At 43.8% G+C, this 19,425-nt stretch overlaps 1 protein-coding gene across 1 annotated transcript in view; it reads right to left on the bottom strand.

Moving 5' to 3' along the window:
• The window catches only part of LOC309381090 (vomeronasal type-2 receptor 26-like), a 108,542-nt gene extending 90,231 nt beyond the window's left edge, over window positions 1-18,311 (bottom strand). Inside the window, exons 1-2 of the mRNA XM_081931538.1 lie at window positions 18,177-18,311; window positions 13,849-13,966 (exon numbers count right to left, since the gene is read on the bottom strand). Of these exons, the coding sequence (XP_081787664.1) occupies window positions 13,849-13,850 (2 nt within the window). The 5' untranslated portion in view covers window positions 13,851-13,966; window positions 18,177-18,311. The remainder of the gene's footprint in view (window positions 1-13,848; window positions 13,967-18,176) is intronic.
• Between the last annotated feature and the right edge of the window lie 1,114 nt (window positions 18,312-19,425).

Below are 19,425 nucleotides of genomic sequence, written 5' to 3'. Positions count from 1 at the left end.
GTACAGCACATTCCACTCTGGGATCTGGTGATCTTGGGAGGTCCTTTTGCCAGTCAGAACCATCCAAGAGACCGCAGTCAGGTATATGAAGCTATTAAGCCCCATCTTTATTTTTGCAAAACGCCCCCCCCCCCAACAAGCAAAAAGAAGAAACCCCGGACAAAGGTGTGCAACCCTTTTAAAAGCTACAATTTCCCCAAAAACATTTCCAGAAAACACAATTTAAATACCATGTCACAAAACTGTTCTTCACAAAATTTAAGTCCTTGGCTTGTCACCTTTCAATCAAGATGTCAGTGTATTGCTCATCTTTCATCCTTGAAGCAAGGATTCCCGTTTTCTTTTACACTACAGGCACGTTCGTTCATTTCTCTTCGTTCATATTAATAATAATAATTTATTTGTACCCCGCCCATCTGGCTGTGTTTCCCCAGCCACTCTGGGCGGCTTCCACAGAGACCAAAAATACACTAAAATGGGTGGACTTCCGGTGGAGCGCGTCTTCGGAGCGAGAAGGGATTCGGCAGAGAGCGCGAACCCTGTCCTACAAGGGAGGCAAAAGGGGGTGCAGAAGGGCGCAAGCACCCCAGATACACGTCCGGAGGGTGTCCGGAGGTACAGGGGCCCAGCAGAGACTGGACGCGGCTCGCCTCACCGTCAGGTAACCTTTTAAAAAGGCGAAGAGAACGGCGGCGCTGAGCAGCAGGTACAGGGCAGCCATTTCCTCCCTCCCTAGTAGCAGACAGCCCAGATCTCGCAGAAGGCTAGCGCTCCGCTTTCAAGCATAAGAAACCGGGGAGTAAGCTGTGTTTGAGGAGCGTAACGTTTTGGAGCAGAGAAACCCGGCGAGAAATAGATTTTTTACGGAGTTCAACTCTTATCCGGAATCAGCGAACACGCAGGAAAGCTTCAGAGCAGGGAAAAGGAGTGAGCTTCCACTAATGAGTACTTTGTTCCCCTGAAAGACTTTTCTTTCAAGCATTCGGTGACCTATTAAAAATATAGGCTGCTAAAACAGGGGACAGAGGGTAAAGTTAATAAATTGGAACCGTCCAAAGGACTAAGGGGGAAGGTGGAGAGCCTCCCCTCTGTGCTGCTTACAACAAAGGGTGAGCGGAAAAGAAAGTGCCGACGCCATTAGGAGAAACGGAACACGGAAGAGACTAATTAACAAAGGCTACTTACTTTAGCAGCACGGCTTAGTCTGATCTTCAAAGTTTGGCTGCGCTTCACCTACCCGATGATATTCCAGCGTTGACCTAAAAAGATTTATTATCTCCGATGATTATTTAGCGATCAGAAACAGTCTCTCACCCTCGGCTGTTGGTTTCTCCAGACTGCTCGTGAAGAGAGACCGCCTTTGGAACCGAGTAGCATCAGTGAGTGCCATCTAGCAGACAGAGTATATTACTACAACTGGACCTCCTTTCTTTTTTCTCTCTTTCTCTGTCTCTCTTCTTCGACGTGATACCTCCGCCTCTCATACGTTCCTGGTCATCTCAGTTTGAACTGCAGGGGTTTTGAAGGGGTGAACTTTCATTTTATTTCCGCAATTTTAAAAAAACCCCTTAAAGAATCTACTAAGAGTACCTTCCCCACTACCTCTGCAAGAACTCTATAAATTTTGGTAAGCCCACAATATTCTTAAAGAAGGTCCATTGCGAAAGGGAATAAGTTGACCAACGTGGACTATCTAAGGACTTATACTCTTGTTGATCAATGTGGACTTTATAAGGACTGCAAAAACATTGTAGGTCCGGGTCAATTAAGGGTAAAATTAATGGGAATTGGTCAATAAGCGTTTAAATTAAGATCTTCTATTACACTGAGTATCCGGTGTCCCCAACTAAGTAAGAATGTCAAATACTGGGAAAAGACCTGAAGGGGGAACACCAGGGGACAGAAAGGGATCTAAACAAGAAGGGGATTTCAGGGCAGAGATTCTAAGAATGTTTGCTGAGATAAAACAAAGTGAGAAAAATGTAGAGCTTAAGTTAGAGCAAGTAGAAAACAGAATTGAGAAAATGGACAAAAAGATAGATGAAACAGTTAACGAACTGAAGGGTCAACTAAAAGAGGTATTTAGAAGGACACAGGCAGTGGAGGAAGGTTTGAAAAAGACAAGATCAGAAATGAAAGATGTGAGACGTGAGGAGGATAAGATAAAAGCTGAGATACTGGAATTGCACAAAAGTCAAGAGGATATGAAATACCTAATTGCTATGAATGAATTAAGACAAAGGGAAGTTAATCTTAGGTTGAGAGCCGTACCCGAAGTGCAAGGTGAAAATATAAAGGAGAAATTAATAACAGAAATAGCCCTCTGGCTGGAGATTCCAACAGAAGAGATGGAAAATGCAATACAATCTGCATTTAGACTGAAAGCAAAACCAGCCAGAAACAAAAAATATGTAGGAGACTGTTTAATCACATTTAGAGAAAGGGAAATGAGAAATATGATTCTCCAAAAAAACAGAGGGAAAAGGTTGAACATCAGGGGAAACTACATAATAATTTTCAAAGACATTCCAGTCAGGCTCCTAAAACGTAGGGACCCATATAAAGAATTGGTACAGACACTGAAAAGGAACAATATCGAGTTTAAGTGGGAGTTCCCTGAAGGAATCTCCTTCACTTATAGGAGTAAGAGGCAAAAATTGACAAACCCAGAAGAAACCAGCAAATTCCTAAGGAAATATAAAGAATTAAAAATACAAAAAGAAGAAGACAAAAGCGAGGAGGCAGAAGGAGGGAAAGATTCGGAGGGAGAAAGAGAGAGGACAGAGGGAGAGGAAGCAGAGGAGGAGGAGGAGGCAGCGGGAAGAGTTTAAAGGGAGACAGCAGGTTCACACAAAGGTAAACTATTATGGTGCTAAAAGTTTGGAGCTGGAATGTTAATGGGATGAATGACAAAGGAAAGAGGAATAAAATTGAGCATATCCTAAAGAAAGAATGTTTAGATATTATTTGCTTACAGGAAACCCACATAGCAAGGAAACACAAAAGAGTTCTGATTAATAAAAGATTAGGGAATGAATTTGTATCGTCTGACCAAAGTACAAAAAAGGGGGGTGGTCATCTACATCAATAAACAAATTGAAGCACAACAAATTTTCAAAGACGAAGAAGGGAGGGTAGTTGCAGTTCAGATTAATTGGCAAGGAGAAAATATAATAATAGTGGGGATATACGCACCTAATGACAACAAATCGGAATTTTATAAGGTGTTAGAAGGAAAGTTATTTGATTACTCCGATCAGAAAATCATACTATTGGGAGACATGAACGGTGTGGTGTCGTTAGAGATGGATAGGTTAAGGGATAGAACGGGAAAAGAAGGAAAGCTACCCAGAACCTTCTTCTCATTGGTTCAAAATTGTAATTTGGTAGACATCTGGAGATTTAAACACCCCCTGGAAAAGCAATACACTTTCCATTCAGAACCCAATGACTCATCCTCTAGATTAGACCAGATATGGATTTCGGCTGAATTAGTTCCAAGATCTGTATGGGTGGGGATCCAGGCTAAAACGATTTCTGATCACAATTCAATAAAAATGGAACTGAAAGGGTTGGAAAGAAGATTATATAGATGGAGAATGAAAGATTACTTGTTAGATGATCAAGAGGTAGTAGAGAAAGCTCAAAAAAGGTTAAAGGAATACTTTGAGGATAACTTAGGTGACGACATAAAACCAAAGGTGGTGTGGGATGCAGGAGAGGCGGTGATGCGGGTCTTCTTCATCCAACAGAGTGTAATTAAGAATAAAAAAGAGAAAAAGGGAAAAAAGAGATTCTACAACAAATATGGGAAAACGAACAAAAATTAACTAAAAATCCCAAAAACAAGAGAGTAAAAGAGAATATCAAAGTTTTACAATCCCAGTTTGTGATGTTGATAAATAGGGAAATAGAATGGAAAGTCAAAAAAATAAGACAGAGAAGCTTTGAATACGCCAACAAATCAGGGAAGCTATTAGCTTGGCAACTCAAAAAAAGGAAGGAACAAAACACAATAAATAAAATTGAGGTGGAGGGAGAAGAGATAAACAAGCCTAAAGAAATAAGGAAAGCATTTCTGGATTTCTATAGAGGACTTTTCAGAAACACTGAAAGGAACAATCTGAGAAAAATAGAAAGGTTTTTAAAAGGTAAGAATATAAAAAAGATTTCCACAGAAGAGAAAGGAAAACTGAGTGCCCCAATTGAGATAGAAGAAATCAAAGCAACAATAAAGGATTTAAAAAAAGGGAAAGCCCCAGGGCCAGATGGGTTCACCGGTAGATTCTATAAAGAGATGGAGTCAGTTTTGCTGGCCCCACTGCAAGAAGTAATGAATATTATCCTCAAAGAAAGAGAAATTCCAGAGACATGGAAGGAGGCACTAATTACATTGATTCCTAAACAGGATTCAGACTTACAACAGATTAAGAACTACAGACCGATCTCCCTACTAAACATAGATTATAAAATCTTTGCGGGAATCCTGGCAAGGAGACTATTTATTCTTTCTACCAGAACATCTTTTAAAGACCAAGCGGGCTTTTTGCCGGGTAGGCAGATGAAGGACAACATAAGAAACATAGTAAACATTATAGAATACCTAACTGACAGGTGTGATAAACAAGGTCTGTTGTTGTTTGTGGACGCTGGTTAAGCGTTCGATAACATAATCTGGGATTTCCTGCTGAAACAACTGGAATACATGGAAGTGGGTACCGAATTCTATAATGGGATAAAGGCAATCTATACGGACCAAAAGGCAAGATTGATTATTAATAATGTGGAGACTGCAGAAATAACAATAACAAAGGGAACAAGACAGGGATGCCCGCTGTCCCCACTGTTATTTATAATGGTGCTAGAAGTCCTTCTAAATTCAATAAGAGAAAATAAAGGAATAAAAGGAGTAACAGTTGGGCAAAATGAATATAAAATTAAGGCATTCGCAGACGATTTGGTTGTAACAATGGAAGATCCGACTGACTCATTAAAAGAGGTACTTGCAGAATTTGACCAATTCGGAAAAGTGGCCGGCTTCAAATTAAATAAAAGGAAAACAAAAATGATAGTTAAGAATATGAATATGGACAAAGTTGAAGAATTACAAAGAGAAACGGAAATAGAGGTGACCAGAAAGGCGAAATATCTAGGAATATGGGTAACGCCAAAAAATATAGATCTATTCAAAAACAACTATGAAACAGTATGGAAAGGAGTCAAGAAAGATATCGAAACATGGGGCAGGCTTAAACTGTCATTTTGGGGCAGAATAGCCACAATCAAGATGTCCGTGCTCCCAAGAGTACTGTTTTTATTCCAGAATATCCCCGTGATTAAAGGTATAAAGATATTTAAGGACTGGCAGAGGGAGATCTCAAAATTTGTCTGGCAGGGCAAGAAACCGAGAATAAAATATAAATTGTTAACAGATGTGAAGGAAAGGGGAAGCTTCGCCCTGCCAGACCTGAAATTGTACTACGAGGCGTCATGCCTATGCTGGGTAAAATCATGGATAAAATTGGAAGATAGGGAAGTGCTAGATCTAGAGGGACACAACAACCGATTTGGGTGGCATGCCTACTTATGGCATGGGCGTAGGAAAGTACATAAAGATTTCGGAAACCATATCTTTAAGGGTCCACTGATCGAGGTATGGGAGAGGTACAGAGACATGCTAGAACCCAAAACACCCCACTGGCTGTCGCCATTAGAAGTCATGAGTGTAAAAAAGATAAATAGGAGGGCCAACTGGGCTACTTATGAACAACTGTTAATGAAAGAAGAAGGAAAGTGGAAAATGAAACCGTACGAGCAGGTTAAAGATCAAGTTTACGATTGGCTGCATTACTTCCAGACAAATGAAATGTTTAGGAAAGATATTAAAGACAAAGGATATACTGACAAAGCCTCTAGATTCCAGATTGAGATACTAAACAATAATTACAAAATCTTATCTAAAATGTACAGTCTGTTATTGGACTGGAACTTAATAGACGAAGAAGTCAAGTCGGTAATGACACATTGGGCTAGAGACCTCGGCCATAACATATATTTTGAAGAATGGGAAAAACTCTGGAAACAACATATTAAGTTTACGGCTTGCGTGACATTGAAGGAGAACTTAATGAAAATGTTCTACCGTTGGTATATGACTCCTGTAAAACTAGCCAAAATGTATGGATCTTGTAATAAGTGTTGGAAGTGCAAGGAATGGGAGGGGTCCTTCTACCACATGTGGTGGGGATGCCAAAAGGTTAAAGGGTTTTGGGAGAGTGTATACAACGAAATGAAGAAAATTCTAAGATACACCTTTGTTAAAAAACCCGAGGTTTTCCTGCTGGGACTGATAGGAAGGGAGATAAAAAGGAAAGATCACAAGCTGATCCAGTACGCAACAACGGCGGCAAGAGTCTTATTAGCTCAAAATTGGAAATCAGAGGGTCTACCGACAATCGAGGAATGGAGAGCAAAACTGTTAGAATATGTGGAGATGGACAAAATGACGGGGAAAATCAGATATTTAAAAGATCGGAGGTTTATTAAGGACTGGGAAAGTTTTATGAACTACCTGGAAAATTTAAGCGAGGGTCAGATAACATTAGTGGGTTTCAAAGGAGCTCTGTAAAGAGTAAAGGGTATTGTCTAAAGAGAAATGGAAGAATCAGATCGACTAATGACATTACAAACTAACAAATGCGAAACTTTAAAAAAAAGGCTAGTACGGATGATTTGTGGAAAGGTTGAAGGAAGTCACATTCAAAAACCTGTGAAAATGAGAATTTAATTTTTTGTATTATGTTTTTGTATTTTGTATTATGCAAATTAATAAAAATTACGCATGAAAAAAAAAATACACTAAAATGTCACACATTAAAAACTTCCCTGAACAGGGCTGCCTTAAGATGTCTTCTGAGTGTCATGTAGTTGTTTATCGCTTTGACATCTGATGAGAGGGCGTTCCACAGGGCGGGCGCCACTACCGAGAAGGCCCTCTGCCTGGTTCCCTGTAGCTTTGCTTCTCACAGTGAGGGAACTGCCAGAAGGCCCTAGGAGCTGGACCTCAGCGTCCGGGCAGAACGATGGGGGTGGAGACGCTCCTTCAGGTATACTGGACCGAGGCCGTTTAGGGCTTTAAAGGTCAGCACCAGCACTTTGAATTGTGCTCGGAAACTTACTGGGAGCCAATGTAGGTCTTTCAAGACCAGTGTTATGTAGTCTCGGTAGCCACCCTCAGTCACCAGGCTAGTTGCCGCATTCTGGATTAATTGCAGTTTCCGAGTCACCTTCAAAAGTAGCCCCACACAGAGCGCATTGCAGTAGTCCAAGCAGGAGATAACTAGAGCATGCACCACTCTGGCGAGACAGTCCGCAGGCAGATAGGGTCTCAGCCTGCGTACCAGATGGAGCTGGTAAACAGCTGCCCTGGACACAGATTTGACCTGTGCCTCCATGGATAGCTGTGAGTCCAAAATATTAAAAACACAATAAAACATCAAATAGTAAAAGCTTCCCTAAACAGGGCTGCCTTCAGATGTCTTCTAAAAGTCAGAGAGTTGTTTATTTCCTTGACATCTGACGGGAGGGCGTTCCACAGGGAGGGCGCCACCACCGAGAAGGCCCTCTACATGCATTCAATGGGTTTTATAAGGGGGTGCAATTATGTTCATCCATAACAGTTGTATATCGGATCTTCACCAGACCACTTTTATTTTGCTTCGTATTACAAGGACTATCAAAGGGGGGTGGCCTGATACCAGTCAGACATAATCCCTTGACCGAGCAGTCACGTACTCTGCGGCCCTTCCCAGTTGACATGGCAACCTTGATAGTCATCTTGATGGGCTCAGACAGAAGACTATCAAGGACACAACGAACTGCATACATTAGTGTATTCAGCACAGACTCTAACAAAGGGATCGTGACCGGATTCCCCTCAGGGGGCAGGAAACTGCACCTTTCCCTTTGTTTCCTGAAAATGACTCATGTGGGGGAAGAGAAGGGGCTCCGGCTAGGTGTCAGGATACTCAGATTACCCCCTCCTCAACTCCTCCTATTTGTAATATAGTCCCTCCTCAACTCCTCCTATTTGTAATATAGTCATGATGTAAATATGATGTATTTCTGGGGGTGTAACTTAGGGGATTAGGAGCTAATAAAAGTTGGGGTCTTCTTTTGTTCTGCGCTTCCATCTTGCTTCACCTTGTGGGCGGTGGGAGTCCTGTCGCGACAGTCTTTCTTCAATAAAGACCAAGCCTACAGGCTGCTGATTTGCTTCAAATTGCTCTGGTTGGTGTCTTGATTTTACCCAAGGGAGCCCTCGGATTTTCCGGTAACAGTTTTGGCGACCGTGCTCAGGGACACTTGGCTCTCCTGTAAAGGTGAGAGGGAGATAGAGGGGATCGGGCACCACTGGGCAACCTTAGCCCTGGGGATCCCTTTTTCCTCTCCCTGCCTCCTCTTTGCGGGCAATAATCAATAGTCACCAAAAGCCCAACCAGGGGAAGCAAAGGCGAGGTCAAGCCGGCTAAAGAGAAAAGATCCCGGGATCCACGAGGGACATCTACGAACGTGAGTATGGTTTAAAAAATTAAATACATTGGGAGGGGGGTGGAAAGCAAGGTTCCCACGACAGCTGGACTTTTCTTCCTTCTATCTCTGACGTTGCCCCTCGGAGTCGACCAGGAACATCCTAAACTTTCTCTTTCTCTCCCCCGATTTCCCTCTCAGAGTTTGGCCGGGGAAAGCGCGGAACTTTGTTATTTCTCTGACGTCTTCCCTCGGAGTCGTCCGGAGGCATCCTTACAAATCTATCTCCCTCTCTCTCTCCCTCCCCTGTCTATGCAAATGAAGCTGCCCCTCCTGCTCGGCGACCCTTCTTGGGGATGACCCGTGTACGTGAGAACGCAAGGTCATTTGCTTCCTTTCAAAACTTTGTTTTCTCAGACCCCGGTCTGGCACTGCACTGCGCAGGCGTTCAGTAGGGAGCCCAGAATTAGTCTCAAAGGCTAGGCAGGAGGCTGTCGTGGATGGTAGAGAGGGAGGTTCACAAATTGGGGCCCCACACTAGGATTAGTCTTGTAAACAGCGCTGAGGTAGAATTTCGGATCCATGGTTATTGTCTGGGTGGAGAGACCCGTGGTTTTCCAGGCTTGCACCTGTGGTTTTCCGGGTGGAGAGACCCATGGTTTTCCAGGCTTGCGCCTGTGGTTTTCTGAAAAGTCATTTTGTAGTCTACTGATAGGTAGGAATTGTACTAGTCAAGGATATCCCGAGTACTGAAAGAATATTCTTTTTTGCCCTCTTTTTCCCTTTGTCCCTTTCCTTGTGTGTGTGTCCATTCCTTCTGTCTTTTAGCGTACTTCGTGAACGAAAACCCTACAATACATACGAGAGGAGATGGGAGCCCACATTTCCAAACATTCAGACTGGACTCCTCCAGGCGACAAGGCTTCTGTGAAGCCTTTCTGCCCTAGAGAGGATACCCCTCTACAATTTGTTCTCTCAAATTGGAAAGAGCTGAGAGGGAGGAAGGGACTCTCAAAGTCCAGACTGAGGGACCTCTGCAACATCTCGTGGGCCGCTTTCACCCACCATCTGGAGCCGGCCTCTCAATGGCCACCTCAAGGTTCCTTTAATCTCGTGAAAATGCAGGCACTTAAATCTTATCTAGCCGATGAGAAGCCCCGACAACTGTACTATCTCAATGCCTTCGTTGAAGCCCATGAATTGTTCCAACGGCAACAAGCCCAAATTGTTCAACAAATGGCTTTTTTAAAAACAACCAGACCTCCCCCATACGATGAAATTAGAGCCCAAGAGGAGCAATTGGATAGAACCCTCGTCCCTTTCTATTATCCCGAACCAAGAGCACCCCGACTGCCAGGATCTGAGACAGGAGACAGGATAAGAGCAGGGGGGGGGGCGAGGGACCCGGGGAAGACGTAACAAATCCACCCGCCGCTACCCCTTCCCAAAGCTCATCAATTGCATCACCACTCAACCCTTCCCCGAGTGCGTCCAAGACAGGAGAAGACCAAGTAGATTTGGATATAGGAGCCCTACTAAACGGGCAACCTCTTAACGAAGGAAAGGACAGACCAGTCTCCAGTAGAACTCGGAATAGGGATAACCTACAAAACAGAGAGATAGAGGGAGCTTTTCCTCTAAGGGCACTACCTATACCCCGGTCAGAGCAGGAGACCCACCCCACATGGTCTTCACACACCAACCCTTCCTTCGGATTTAATGAACTGGTCCAACAAAATGCCCTCTCTTCGGGACAACCCTAACAAATGCCATCACCAAGTGGCCAACATCTTCTCCACCCACAACCCCACATGGGCGGATGTACATATGCTACTTGGGGCCCTTTATAATGAGGCAGAAAAAAGGGAGATACTGGCAAAAGCGGGGGAAGCTTTAGCTCGGGAAGGCTATCAACCGAACCGACCCGCCTTGATGGCCCCACTGACCGCCCAGACTTTACTTAACGACCCTGACTGGGACTACAACACTAATGATGGTGTATGGGGCTTAAAGATTTTTAAGAAAGCCATCCTAGATGGCATCAAAGCTGCGGGACAGCGAACCGTGAATTGGACCAAAGTCCAAGCCGTCCTTCAAAGACCTGATGAACACCCGTCTGACTACTATTCACGACTGGTCTCTGCAACTAAAACCTGGGGTGGGATAGATCCAGAGAGCCCTCAACACGAGGTAATAGTCAAGGGATTTTTCAAAGACCAAGCTACGGCTGACATACGGAAAGCATTAAATGCACACCTTGGGTACGATGGAAAAACCATAAGTGAAATCCTTTCCATCGCAAAGTCTGTTTTCAATTCAAGAGACGAACGGAAAAGAAAAGACCAAAAGCCCGATTCCCCACGGGTACTAGCCTATGCAGTCGGGGTTCCTACCTTCAAAGGAAAATTCAAGCCAAGGGGACCTGAACGACTGGATGACCGTGTTTGTTTTAACTGCGATGAAACAGGGCATATAAAGAGACACTGCCCCCTCTTGATGGGAACCAGAAGGGCCGAATATAGAAATCCAAGACCATACAGACCAGAACACAGGGAAACCACCTACCCCAAATATAGAGAGTCAACCCCTCCATACGAACCTAATCAATCCCCGTCCCAAATGAAACCCCGCGCAGGACCCCCTCCTCTGCAACCACGACCCTGAAATCACCCCCATCACGCTACCAATCCTTATAAACAGGGAAATCGCTCCACAAATCCAACCCATGAAATGGTAATGGAAGAGTATCAGGACCATTGACAATGAGAAGCAGATCCCGCCTCTTTTTCTTTCCTTTGCCCAGTCTTACAACTATCCTCCTCCGACCCCATCTGCACTATGAAAATTGATGGCCAATCTTATGACTGTCTCCTAGACACTGGGGCCACCTACTCCACCCTTATAAATAGCCACTTGGCCCCGGGGGAAGAAACCAGGACCGTGATGGGACTTGATGGGATCCCCCGGAATTGCCCCCTTTCCAAACCTGCAAGGGTCTCAGTCGGACCTCTAGCGGTCAAACATACCTTCCTACTAACCTCTAGCCCTGTCAACCTCTTGGGGAGGGATCTGCTCTGCAAACTGAACGCTACTATCCAATGTGGCCAGGAAGGAATTTATTTGCACATGCCAAACGACTCCATTTTCAATTTCCAAGGGGTTCTTCAAGAAGCTAACAACAAAGCCATTGATCTTCCTCCCGAACTTCTCAATAGTGTTCCCTCTTGGCTACGGGGAACCGAATCAACATCCGTTGGACTCCTAAAGTCTGCAACCCCAGTAAAAGTAAACTATAGGAAAGATCTACCATTTCCCTGCACCAAGCAATACCCCCTACCCCCGGAAGCAATCAAGGGACTCACTCCAATGATTGATGAATTTCTGAAGATTGGAGTTCTAGTTCCCTGTTCCTCTCCGTGTAACACCCCTCTCCTTCCTGTCAAGAAGCCCAACACAAACCCCGTCAAATGGCGCTTGGTGCAAGACCTCCGACTCGTCAATTCTTTCGTTATCCCCAGACACGCTGTAGTCGCCAACCCCCACCACCTTTTGAGCACCATCCCGGAGGGAACTGTAGTTTACTCCGTCATAGACTTATGTTCGGCCTTCTTTAGTACCCCCGTAGACCCAGAGAGCCAATTCCTCTTTGCTTTCACCTGGCAAACCGGTCAATTAACGTGGACCCGGTTGCCTCAAGGATATATGGAATCTCCGGCAATCTTCTCTTCCATATTACATCAAGACTTATTAGATGTGGACCTTCCGGGAGGTTCCGCCCTCAGGCTTTACGTTGATGATATTTTACTTTGTGGGCGGGATTTAGAATCCTGCAAATCAGACACTATAGCCCTCCTGACGATACTGGCACGTAAGGGACACAAAGTATCCCCAAAAAAGATACAGTACTGCCAAAAGGAAGTGAAATACCTTGGCCACATCCTGGGAGAAGGCACCCGTGCCCTCACCACAGATAGGATCGAGGTCATAACCAAGCTACCCCTTCCTAAAACAAAAAGGCAGCTCAGGGGTTTCATTGGGATGAGTGGATTTTGCCGGGCATGGATCCCCCGCTACGGAGAATTCACCCATCCCCTTACCGCAATGACCCATGACAATGCCCCGGACCAACTACAACGGACTGCAGAGGCGCTTGAAGCCTTCAAATCTATCAAACAGGAGTTGAGATCTTCACCCACCCTCGGACTCCTGACTATAGGCTACCTTTCTCTTTATTCGTCCATGAAAATAGGGGGGTAGCCTCTGGCGTCCTTACGCAGCCTTTTCAGGGAAGGAACAGACCTGTCGCTTATTACAGCCTCCAGCTGGACACCACTGTAATGGGGAATGTGGGGTGCCTTAGAGCGGTGGCAGCTGCAGCATTACTCCTAGAAAAGGCGCAAGAGACTGTTTTGGGACATTACCTAACTGTAAATGTTCCCCACGCCGTGGCCACCCTTCTCAGCTTACAAGGGTGCCAACGCTTCACGATACAAAGGCTGAACAGGTACGAAGCCATCCTCCTCAGTCCGTCCAATGTCACCATAAAAAGAGTAAACTCCCTCAATCCGGCAACTCTCCTACCCCTCCCTGACGATGGCACCCCACATCACGACTGTTCCCAAGTGGTTCGACATGCCGAAAAACCGTGGGAGGACCTTGACTATCTCCCCTTAACCAACCCTGACCTCATCTTGTACACTGACGGGAGCTCAAAGATTGTGGGAGGGGAGCGGAAAAGTGGGTATGCAGTTGTTAGCGACACCGACATCCTAGAAGCATGCCCTGTCCATGCTAAGTACAGCGCACAGGCTGCCGAACTTATTGCCTTGATCCGAGCTTGTGAATTAGGGGCGGGACAAAGAATCACCATTTACACAGATTCAAAATATTGCTTTGGGTTGGTTCATGCCACCGGACAGATCTGGCTGCAGAGGGGCTTTCTGACCGCTGCAGGCACTCAAATAGCCCACGCACCCCTAGTACAATGTCTTATGGATTCCATACATCTTCCCGAGGCAATAGCAGTAGTCCATTGTAAAGCCCATACCAAGGGGAAAGACCCAGTTTCAATAGGGAACCGCTGTGCTGATCGCGTAGCGCAAGAAGCAGCCCTCCAACCGCTATCTGCAGACAGTGAATTCCAGGGACCTCAGGTTCCCTCGGATGTGGACTTTGAACTAATGTACAAAACCGCAACCCAAGAAGAGATAAAGGGATGGGAAGAACAAGGAGCTCTCTTAAAAAATGGCATTTGGTACCTTCCCGATAAGAGACTCTTAATGCCCAGACTCTGGGTACCCAAACACATAAGGATCCTACATCAGTGTACCCACTGGGGAAGGGACAAGCTCATAGACTCAGTGCAACGCTGCTGGTATGCCTCAGGACTGTCTCTCGCCGCAAAAGCGGCAGTAAAGAATTGTCACACCTGTCAAACCTTTAATCCAAATGGGCTGAGACTTTTTCGTATTCCGCTGATGAGAAAGAGAAAATATTCGGTTCCTTCCCTTCCTTTACAAATGAGACTCCTACCAAACCTAATAATGATTGGAACACTTATCTAAACATTTTAAAAAGGCAAACTAGATATAACTTACATGCTAGACTTATGGCCGATTATACTAAAGTTCAGAGGATACCCAGAGGATTACGTATTCAAAAAGCTCCAACTTTATTTTCCAATAATGAAGAATTTAAAATTAAATGGATGTCTATTCTAAATAGATGCTCTTTTGACCTGATGACTTTAATCACAGAATTTGCAATTAAAGAGACTGAACGTCTGGATAAAGAAGTTGGTGGAATCACTGAGGAACTACATAAACAATTTGATTTGGAGACATTTGAATCTAAATTTAAACAATTACAAGCAGAACTTAAGAATTATTCGGACAATATAAAAATTGAGAAACTAAGGAAGTTTGAATGCGATCGTAGGGATTACGAATCAGATCATGTTTTCCCATGGATGCAGAAATCCACGAACACTAGTACTCGACCTAGATCAACAACCGAATTTTCATCCAGCAGTGCTGAATCTTCCGAACAGAGCGATTCACAGGAACAAATTCCACATCGACAGACAAGACAACCCAGACAATTAAGACAATATGATTTACGTCCACATACCACTGATCATTCTAAACAACAGGGTTTTCCCAAGCGCCACAATCAACAACAACGTCTTTAGTTGTAAATTTATCCAAATGCACTCTAACCCATGAAGAAGAGAGAATTTTAAATCTTGGACTGGGATTTGTTCCCACACCTAAATATAATGTGTTCCAGACAAGGGTGGACATCTTCAAACTTGTACGTCTTGTTAAACTAAGGTGCCATTTTGGCAATTTTCAGACTACACCATCTCTATTCCGTGTTCACTCATCATTTAACCCGCATGTAGATAATGCCCGCCTGAATGCATTCCATCAGGTTCTACTAGAAGACATTAATAAAATAGAAAAGAGAAGACCACCTCCACACAAAAGGAATTTTACCGCAAAGGATAGAGAAATCATTGCCAGCCTTCAATCGGATGAGAATATTGTGATAAAACCAGCAGATAAGGGCGGAGCCATAGTTATTATGAATACTCAGGATTATACCGCAGAGGTAAATAGACAATTGCAAAATAGCAATTTTTATAAACCACTGCCCAACCACTGCCTACCGATGATGTATCCAGAATAATCAGGACTATGGCTTTTGGATGGAGTCCAGACGCTTCCCTGGCACTCTGCTCCGCACTGGACCTCCAGGGAACAGCTCTACGTGGACTCCCTGTTGCAGAGTTTGCGCAGCGTAGAAACTGATGCGGTGCGTGTGTGATAAATCAAGACTCCAGACGGGTGTTCTGGCTTAGCTCTTCTCTTTAATCGTGTAGAAAAACAACATAAATCAGACAGAAGTTACACCCGGTGAGCGAGCACACATCTTGCTTCCTCACCTCGAAAGCGAAAGGAACAAAGACACAGAGAAAACACTCCCCTCTGTGTAAACTGGCCACCCTCAGGAATGTGAGACGTCACTCAGAACTTCTTAACCCTATAAGTTCTGAATCTATCCACAAGGACCACCTTATCGGAAGGCATATCTTTTGGATACCTCGACAAAAAAACAACTGAATTTTTATTCAATAAATATCCACGTACCCCAGTATTTTACATACTTCCAAAAATTCACAAATCACTCAATGCTCCACCAGGTAGACCGATTGTCTCAGGTAATGACTCTCTCTTGGAACCCCTTTGTTAGTATATGGAATATTATTTGCACCCATTCGCCATTAACACTCCGTCTTATATTTTGGATACGAAAACATTTATTGGACACATCGAGAACACTACTATACCAAAGGAGGCTTCCCTTGTCACCCTGGATGTCGAGTCTCTGTATACAAATGTCCCGTTACCTGAAGTCAGGACGATTATAGAAACACTTTTGGATTCCAGACCCACAAGAGAACCTCCAACACATTTTTTGCTCGACATTCTGGATATCATTTTGGACTATAACTTTTTTCGTTACTTAAAACAGTTCTATCTGCAAACCAAAGGCGTAGCGATGGGCTCTTCCTGTGCCCCTTCTATTGCGAATATTTACATGATACACTTTGAAAAAACTTTCATCCTTCATGATAACAATCCTTTCAGATCTAAAATAATCAAGTATTATCGGTTTATAGATGATTTATTCTTCGTTATACAGGATCAAGACACAGCAGTACAATTCCTCCAATGGATCAATGACCAAGATCCAAATATACGACTGTCTGGTACCATTCATGACACATCAGTTAATTTTCTGGATGTCACAGTCTTTAAAGATCACTCTCAACAACTTAAGATCCGCCCATACCATAAACCGACCGATCGAAATTCATTACTACACGCTTCATCCTTTCACGCTCCACATTTATTGAATAACTTACCGTATGGACAGAATTTAGACGAAAAAGAAATGCATCGTTCCAACATGACTATAAAATAGCGGCCTATCAACTCACACAGTCTTTATTACAACGAGGATACACATCACGGACTCTTGCTGCAGCTCAAGATAGAGCGGAAGTGAAAAACAGAAAAGACCTTCTCGCTATAAAAACCTCGGATAAACCCAGAGAAGATCGTATTTACACATCACTGCAATTTACACCACATACTTCTAGCATTAAGAAACTCATATATAAACATTGGCATTTGTTATCCAACATCCCAGGATGTCAAAAACCACCTATAATTGGTCTAAAAAAACCAAAATCACTGAGGAATTATTTGGTGAAATCGGACCAACTTACATACCCGGAAGCATCAACTAAAGGTCACTACAAATGTGGTAGTTGCAATGTATGCAAATACGCACTACAAGTAAAGGAGTTTGTCAACATACAGACCGGCTTCAAGTTTCAGATTGAACACTTTAGTAACTGTAACACGAAGAATAGTGTGTATGCATGGATGTGTCCATGCCACAAGATATACATAGGCAAAAGCACCAGACCAATTAAACTACGCATAAACGAACATCAATCACGGATCCGCAACAGAGTGCTAGAAGCCCCAATGGTGGAACATTATATACAGCAAAAACATACGGAGGATGATCTTGTCTTCTTCATTATCTGGAAACCAAAAGTAGATTTATATACCAGGAGAAACATTGATAGACTATTTTTACAACAGGAAGCACGATATATTCATTTGTTTGAAACGATGTCCCCCAAGGGCTTGAATGAACATCAAGACTACAATTCTTTTCTTTAAAAAACCACAACAGACGACCTTGGACTTTAAATCCCTTCTCTGTTTACACCTTTAAGAAGGGAGAGCCTATCCTTCTCCCCCACAGACACACATATAAGACAATGATCTCACTCCCCAATAGAAAACGCACAGAGAAACGCCAGAAAATTTGGATTCATTTATCTAAGGTGAGAAAACACTCATCTGATGTCCGTTTTTCACAAACAATTTGACTGGAAATAATAACTCTTGTAAATTCGCATTTCTAGACGCACGTTGGAAAAAGAAACATAAAAGAATTGAATGATATAGACTTCCAACAGATTTATAGTCCTCAAAAAACCGAGGTATGGAACCAAATATCATGATATGTGTTAATACACTTTAGAATGTATATACTTCATTATATTTATGATCTATGGTACTGGAGAACCTTGATCTATTTTGACATATTATTTGATATTACCAGCTGAAGAAGGCGTTTACTCCGAAACAGGGCCCTGTCCTGGTCACCACTACTGAGTCGTACATCTGATTCATACTCCGGATACTTCTCTTTGGCCCTATTTGATTCTTTATTCTTTATTCTGATTATATAACATGGACTCTTTTTGACTGCTATTGAGACTTGTATAAAACAATTGTTGTGTACTGGTATTTTATGTACCTTTATACTATATCACTGCATATTTGAAACTACATTATTTCTGCACTTAAACGTTGCATTTAAATTTACTATTATCTTAAAACTGTCGCACTTATACGTTGTGTTTAAATTTACTATTAGTTTAAAACTGTTATTCTTAGCAGAATATGCACGTTTTTCTTTTCAACTCTCAAGTAGGAATTATTCCTTATATTGAAACTTTTGGCCAGAGCTCTTGGTATATCCTTTTCAGTGTAAACCTTTAATCCAAAGCATACCACCAGATGTCCACCAGGAGCCAGACCATGGGCTTTCGTCCCCTTCGAAAGTCTCCAAGTCAATTTTATAGACCTGCCCCCTTGTCAAGGCTACAAGCATGCCCTTGTCATTATTGATCAATTGATGGGCAGAATGCCTCCTGCCCAAATAGTTGCAAAAATTCTACTACATGAAATTTTACCACGTTTTGGGGTTCCGAGACACATAGACAGCGACAGGGGCTCCCACTTCACTTCCGACGTAGTCCAACAAGTAGCTTAAAGCTCTAGGGGTCAAATGGAAGTTACACACCCCATACCACACCCCCCCTCAGGGCAGGTTGAGAGAATGAACCAGCAGCTGAAGTCTCAGCTAGGAAAACTCTGCAGAGACTCTGGAATCAAGTGGGTCAATGCCCTCCCCTTGGTCTTACGCAATCTCAGAGCATGCCCCCATGGGAACTTGAATTTATCCCCTTATGAACTACTTTTTGGGAGACCCTCCCCCGTATATAACACGCAATTTCCCCCATCCGAACTAGAAGTGGGCGAGTCTGAATTGACCAAATATATAATACAGCTCCAGAAGCAACTCATTGTTCTCCACAGATAGTCAGAACATACCCCTTGACGAGAACATCCATCCGTTCCAACCAGGGGACTGGGTACTGGCAAAGACTTACCAGAAGGTACCCCTACAGCCCACCTGGGAAGGACCCTATCAGGCACTTCTCACTACCCCAACCTCTGTCAAGAGAGGTCGGCCTGGCTACATCATACCCGCTGCAAACCTGCTTCTCCACCTGACTCCGCCACCGACAACGCACCCTACTCTACTCCCCCACAACCGGCAGAAGACGACACCGACATAGAGGTAGCTCAACAGACCGGACCAGATCGGGGCACAGAGCGGGCCCTACAGACCGGACCTGCTTCAACACCAACGCCGACCCATTGGACCTCCAAAATTGTCACAACAACGGACAACCGGGAGCAACCACCGATCCGCCTCTGACTCCGTAAGACACCACAGCACGCCGTTTGACAGCTCGCCTATTGACAGCTCACCTTTTGACAGCTTCGCCTTCAGACAGTTTGCCTTTCACAGCCTACCGCTTACCACCACCCTGTTTCCGACCACCATGTTTTTCACCAGATGCATCATACCTCCTCCTTTCTCCGTCCTACTCGTGTTTCCCATTTTTACCACAACCTTGACCTCCATGACCACGCATGTTTCATGCCCAGGATT

This window comes from Podarcis melisellensis (genome assembly GCF_964234715.1).
Source record: "Podarcis melisellensis genome assembly, chromosome: 12".
Taxonomy (NCBI): Eukaryota; Metazoa; Chordata; class Lepidosauria; order Squamata; family Lacertidae; genus Podarcis; species Podarcis melisellensis.
This window is presented reverse-complemented; position numbering and strand designations above follow the sequence as displayed.